Genomic DNA, 6,187 nt, shown 5'->3' with positions numbered 1-6,187 from the left:
GCCTCGGCGGCTCGGCTCGGCCCGACCCCGCAGCCCCGCGCCTTGCCCCTGCCCCAGGCGGCCCCGCCGGCGCCAGGCCTGAGGCGCTGGGAAGGGCGCCCCCACGACACAGGGGCCAGGCGTGAGGGGGAGAAGCGCAGGCCTGGGGGACAGGATGGCCCCCTCCGCAAGAAACGGAGCCCGGCCCCACCGAGGCGTCGTCTCGTGGCAAAAAACCACTAGCCCGGCTCTGTGAGGAGTCACGCGGCTCCAAAGGCAACGGGTAACAGCTCCGGAGCTGCTGCCTCTCCCCCTTGTGTTGGAAGAGGTAGCAGGCCCCACCGAGACGTAGGGCTGGAAGGGATCTCCAGAGGTCTGGTCCAACGCCTGGCCTGAGGCTGGAACTGCCCTGTCTAAACCAGCCGGTAGGACCCGTAATGTAAGCCCTAAGTAAGACTGCTGTCAACCCTGACACACGTGCGCACGTTTCTTTTGGAGACAAAGCCTCACGCTTCTGGCCTCCTTCTCCTCAACCTTGCAAACAGCAGCATGCCCAGCAGGCTCCCTCCGTGCCACAGCTCAGGAGCCCGCTGGCCTGAAACTTCACAAGGTACTGGAGAGGCCCGGGTCTCTTGCCTCAGCAGCACAGTGGCCAGGCAGTCCCAAACCTAACACCCTAAAGCAAGGGAACCACAGCAGCCACTGTCCTGCCTCTATGAAAGGTTGTCAATATATGCTCAAGAGATCCCAGGTGCAGGCTCAGGCTTGTCCCTGCTTGGATACCCACCCCCCAAGGAGGTAAACGTGGTAATAAAGAAATTAGCTTTGGGACCCAGGTGCCACTCAATTCCCAGAAGGCAGGGAGGGGTGCCTCTAGTCCCACAAGGTTGAGAACTATTGATTCAGGCTGTGAGATCTTTGCACTGGAGCTAACCCCCAAAGTAGGTCTTCTGGGCAGTGCTCAGCCCGGTGGGGCCTCCATCTTGGGCAGGACCTAAGCAAATGCAGGAGCCAGACCTCAGCTGGCATCTCTGGGCAGCACTGTTAGGCATGTACCCTTAATAAGGAAAGCTTGTAAGGGCTTTGCAAATCAACATGGAGTCCAGCAGGACCAGGCACTTAAAAGCAGCACTCTCTGTCCTGGCAGCATCAGCTAATTGTCCCATGTGAGCAGTTATGGCAGCCCCAGCATTAGGCCTAAAATGCTGCAATTTGTGATTCTCCATTGATTACATGACAGGCAGTTCTGTGGAGGGAGGACTAATGAGATCATAAAATCTGAGCAGAGCCCCACCACTTTATAATTGGCAGCACAGCCAGGACAGCCTCACAGGAAAAGAAGGTGGGGGACACACAGCAGCGCTAGGATAACCTGCCAGGCCATACAGCACACAGGTGCACCCAGGAGTCAAATAAGCATGAGCCCCAGCATTCCCCAGCTGGAGCGGCTGCAGAGCACACATGGAGGAAAGCACCAGATTGGAGGTAAAGTCAAGCACCTCCCAGTTCTGCACGCGTGTGGAACGGTAGGGGACAGAGCGTCCATGCCAGCTCAGACACACAAACAGCCCCACTCAAGGACAAGCAAACGACCCAGGAGCCAGAGGCCTGGCAGCTCTGACTTGCATAGACTTTGGCAGAAGGAAGCTACCAGCACACTCCAGCTGAGAGAATGGAGGAGCCAGGCCGCAAGGGACACTACAGGGCTGTGTGGGACGTTCTGTGACCACTCGCAACAAACTTGGACTTTGGCTTGGAGGGCACGGAACAGCACAGCTGGGCAGGGCAGTAAGACCCCAACAAGGCTGGTGCTTGTGTAAGGCCTGTGCACATACTGTCTGTGCATGTTCAGGAACCTGGCCAGAGCTCTCCCTGCACACACTTTCCCTTAAACCTCTCCTTGCTAACTGCCCCTGTGGATTTAAGATAAAGCCCAGAGCAGACAGGCCTTCCAGCTCTGGCCCACCAGCTGCCTCCCATACTGCTGACCACAGGAAATGTGCCTAGGCCCAGGCTCTGTCTCAGGGCTGAAGCCTGCAGGGCCCCACCCCCATGAGCCAGCCTGGGATTACTCTGATGCTCACATTCCATGGCAGCAAGGGCCTGGCCTTGGCCCTCAGTCTCCTAGTGCTAAACCTTCCTGGCAGTAGGTTTGGGCTCAGTCAGAGGAGGCTTGGGATCGGGGCTGGGTACACCCCACCCACTGCAAATCTGCCAGGGGGAGCTACAGAAATCTATGCCTGCAGCACTAGGAAAGCATCCTGCAGACACTGTATTTGCTGGGACCCGCAGGACCTGTTAAATAACAATTCCCTGAGCAGTCCAACAAGAAGACCCAAGCTCTCACATGCAGCTCGCTCCAGCTAGTCCCATCCTTCAGGCCCAGCAGCTCCTAAGGGGTTAGTGTGCACAGCCTTCTTCCAGAGCCCACCTTCACAATCCAAATATTTACCCAGCAACCATTCAAAGGCCTTTAAACTAAGCCACATGTATCATGCACAGCTGGGGACAGAGAAAGCTCAATACAAGCTGGAATGTGAACAGACCTTCCAGCTTGGAGCAGAAACCCAAGCCCCGCTCCCTCCCAGCCTGAGCGCTCTGGGGGGCACACACATGAAAGACATTCTCTTCCTCCCTCCACCCCCACCCCTCCAAATCTTGCTTCATACTTTCCTTCCAACGAGGGCTCACGGGTGGGCAGGAGCTGGAAAATAGGTTGTTTTCCCCATGTGCTTGCTATGCCTGATGGAGTAGCTTAGGCAGCATGGCAGGGGAGGCCTTTTGTGCACACTTCTTTTGGAGACAAAACCTCCTGCCCCAGTCTCCCTCTTCCCAACCCTGCAAACAGCTGCGTACCCAGCAGGCTCCCTCTGTGCCACAGCTCAGAAGCCCGCTGGCCTGAACCATCACAAGCTACTAGAAAGGCCCAGTTCCTTTGCCTCTCAGCAGCTATACAGTCCCAGAGCCCCCCCGGGCAGAGGGGAGCTGGTTAAATATTCATGGCGTGGTCTTCCTCTGCAGCAACGGCAATGGGTGGAACAGCCCTGTGGGCTTTTTAATCCAAGCTTCAATCAAGAAATCTCTTAATGGGAATTAAAAAAAAAAAAAAAAAGCCCTCAAATCAGGGAGCATGACCCTGCACGCAGTGATGTTGTCAGACATAATCCATCTTTATTGTGCTTCTATTTTTTCAACGTTAAAAGCAGCCCCTGCTGGAGCAGGGCTTATGGGCAAGGCACACAGCAGCTGGTACCCACAGCCCTGAAACCTCCAGCCCCCATGCTTCAAAGACCAGTTCAGATCCCAAAGGAAGTTGGGCTAGCTGCCCCTACGCAGAGCTGGCCTTGTGGCCAAGGTTCCCAGCAGAGCATAGGGCCCCCCATAGCAGAGAAGATATGCTGGAAGTAGAAGTGCCACCCACTGCTGCCCTGCACACACCGTGGCATCAGCTTCTCCAAGCCACGAAGATCAAGTGTGTTCTCTGGGCAGAGAGCTGTTGGGCCTATGTATACAAAGCCAAGGGCCTGTCTGGACTGTGAAGACAATGAAGCCAATGGGTACTTTTCTCCTAAATGAGGAGGGCTAGTCCAAAGGCTTGACTACTATCTCACCTCCCTGCTGGTCACTCTTCTGCAGCAACTGTACCTTGCCCCTGGGGTGCTGCACTCAAGGGCTACAAGAGCAGGACTGAGCAAAAGGCACAAGCAAAACATTGGGGGGGGGGGAAACAGTTCAGCAGTATTAAAGTACAAAACCAGAGAGAGGGAGAGCAGAGCCCAGCAGGACCAGAGCAGCTCTCTCTTCCTCAGCCCTAATCCCTTTCCAGGCAGCAGCTCCCCCACAGCCAGCCCAGCCCAGCCAGCCAGAGAGAGGGAGGGGTCAGGCTCTAGGCTGGGCAGAGGGAAAGCTGAGGTCAGATCCTGACTCTGCCTCAGGCTCCCTGACCAACCACAGGCAAAGCCCTTAGCCACATGCCTCAGTTCCCCCAAATGTGAAATGTCTGGAGAGGGGCTGACTCCAGGGAAGAGCAGCCTCTCCTGAGATAACCCAGCTCAGTGCTAAGAACCGGAGAAGCTGAACTGGCTGCTGGTGCCCCCTAGTGGGTGAGCTGGACAGATGCCATCCATAGCTAGCAGAGCTGCCTCACCAAGCTTCAGTGTCCAAGCTGGACCTTGAGACACTTGTACTTGGCAGTGCCCAAGCTGGGCAGGCTGGTGCTTCTGGGCAGAGCTCACTCAAGGGGCCAGATCCGGCCACGCCTCCACTGTACCTGACTGCACCACCCCCAACACACTTGTGCTGCAGGCAGGGGCTGCCTGTTCACCCACTCAGGCTTTGTGGTGCAAAAGCTAACCTGCTGGAGACACCATAGTTCCCTGGCCCCATACACCCCTCTCAGCAGCAGCATGGGGAGAAACAGCACCCACCTCTCCTATTCTAGACACTGCAGCCTCCTGCCCTCCTCACTCTGGAACACAGCCCTTGCCTAGGCCCCACACCAGTGTTCCTTCCTCTGCACCACTGCAGTGGCAAGCGAGCACGGGTGATAGGAAAGCTATGGCAAGGTGCCCAAGAATGGCTGGGCTCCTCAGCAGCTGCCTCAGGAGATGATTCTGCTCTGGATGAAGTCAAGCAGGTGCCTCTCCCGCAGGACTCTGGCCATGGGGGCTGGGGCACCCATGACTCCCCGCAGCTCTGCAAAGGCCCCAGCAGCCACCAGATGCAGGCGCAGTGGCCCAATGCTGCCCTTGAAGCGGAAGGATTTGTAGATGGGGAAATCCTCCTGGAGACACTGGTCCAGCTGCAGAGAGAAGAGAGAAGTGGGTACTCAGCATGGATGTGAGGCTCTAGGATGCCAGGGGTCACATGTGGCTCTTAGCAGGTGGGAAGAGGGAGACCAACTAGTCCAACCCCCTGCTCAAAGCAGAACCAGCCCCAACTAGATAATCCCAGCCAAAACTATGTCAAGCAGAGTCTTAAAAACCTCCAAGGATAGAGATTCCACCACCTCTCTGGGTAGCCTGTTCCAGTGTTTTACTACCCTCCCAGTGAAAAAATTCTTCCTAATATCTAACCTAAAACTTCCCTTACTGTAACTTGAGACCACTGCTCTTTGTCTGTCATCTGCCACCACTGAGAACAGTCTAGCTCCCTCCTCTTCTGAACACCCCCTCAGGCAGTTGAAGGCTGCTATTAAATCACCTCTTTCTCTTCTGCTCTAGACTAAATAAGCTCAGTTCCCATAGTCTCTCCTCATAAGTCATGTCCTCCAGCCTCCAAAACATTTTTGCTGCCCTCTACTGGACTCTCTCCAATTTGTCCACATCCTTTCTGTAGGGAAGGGGGTGCAAAACTGAACTCAGTACTCCAGATGTGGCCTCACCAGTGCTGAAGAGAAGGGAATAATCACTTCCCTGGACCTACGGACAACACACCTACCAATGCAGCCCAGTATGCCATTAGCCTTCTTGGCAACAAGGGCACATTGCTGGCTAGTATTCAGCTTATTGTCCACTGTAATCCCAAGGTCCTTTTCTGCAGAGCTGCTGCCCATCCAGTCAATCCCCAGCCTGTACCAGTGCAGGGGATTGTTCTGTCCTAAGTGCAGGGACTCTGCACTTGTTCTCGTTGAACCTCACGGGATTTCTTTTGGCCCAATCCTCCAATCTGTCTAGGTCACTCTGAATCCTAGCCCTACCCTGCAGTGTATCTACTCCCTCCACCTTGGTGTCATCTGCAAGCTTGCTGAAGGTGTACTCCCAATGTCATCCAAGTTGCTCATGAAGACATTGAACAAAACCGGCCCCAAGACTGAGCCCTGGGGTACTGCACTTACTTTCATAGTTGGTAGGGTCGAAAGGGACCTGAGCAGATCATCAAGTCTGGCCCCCTGCCATGGCAGGAAAGAGTACTAGGGTCAATTGACCCCAGCAAGGTGATTATCTAGCCTTGTCTTAAAGACCCCCAGGGTAGGAGCCAGCAGGACTTTGCTTGGAAGTTGGTTCCAGATCCTAGCCGCCCTGACAGTGAAGTAGCGCCTCCTGATATCTAGTCTGAATTTACCCTCTGCCAGCTTGTGACCATTATTTCTAGTCACTCCTGGTAGTGATTGGGGTAACAGGGACTCCCCCAATGCCTGCTGGTCCCCACTGACTAGTTTGTAACAGGCCACTAGATCCCCTCTCAGCCTTCTCTTGTGGAGGCTGAA

The 6,187-nt window shown here is 55.3% G+C and overlaps 1 protein-coding gene across 1 annotated transcript in view; it reads right to left on the bottom strand.

Annotated features, from left to right (window-relative positions):
* Window positions 1-3,100: 3,100 nt before the first annotated feature.
* GHDC (GH3 domain containing) overlaps window positions 3,101-6,187 on the bottom strand; it is an 8,646-nt gene continuing 5,559 nt past the window's right edge. The window contains exon 8 of the mRNA XM_019505981.1: window positions 3,101-4,780. Within this exon, the coding sequence (XP_019361526.1) occupies window positions 4,580-4,780 (201 nt within the window). The 3' untranslated portion in view covers window positions 3,101-4,579. The remainder of the gene's footprint in view (window positions 4,781-6,187) is intronic.

This window comes from Gavialis gangeticus, unplaced genomic scaffold, assembly GCF_001723915.1.
Source record: "Gavialis gangeticus isolate Ggan-Ray unplaced genomic scaffold, GavGan_comp1, whole genome shotgun sequence".
Lineage (NCBI taxonomy): Eukaryota > Metazoa > Chordata > Crocodylia > Gavialidae > Gavialis > Gavialis gangeticus.
The sequence above is the reverse complement of the archived record's forward strand: the minus strand, read 5'-3'. Positions and strand labels throughout refer to the sequence as shown.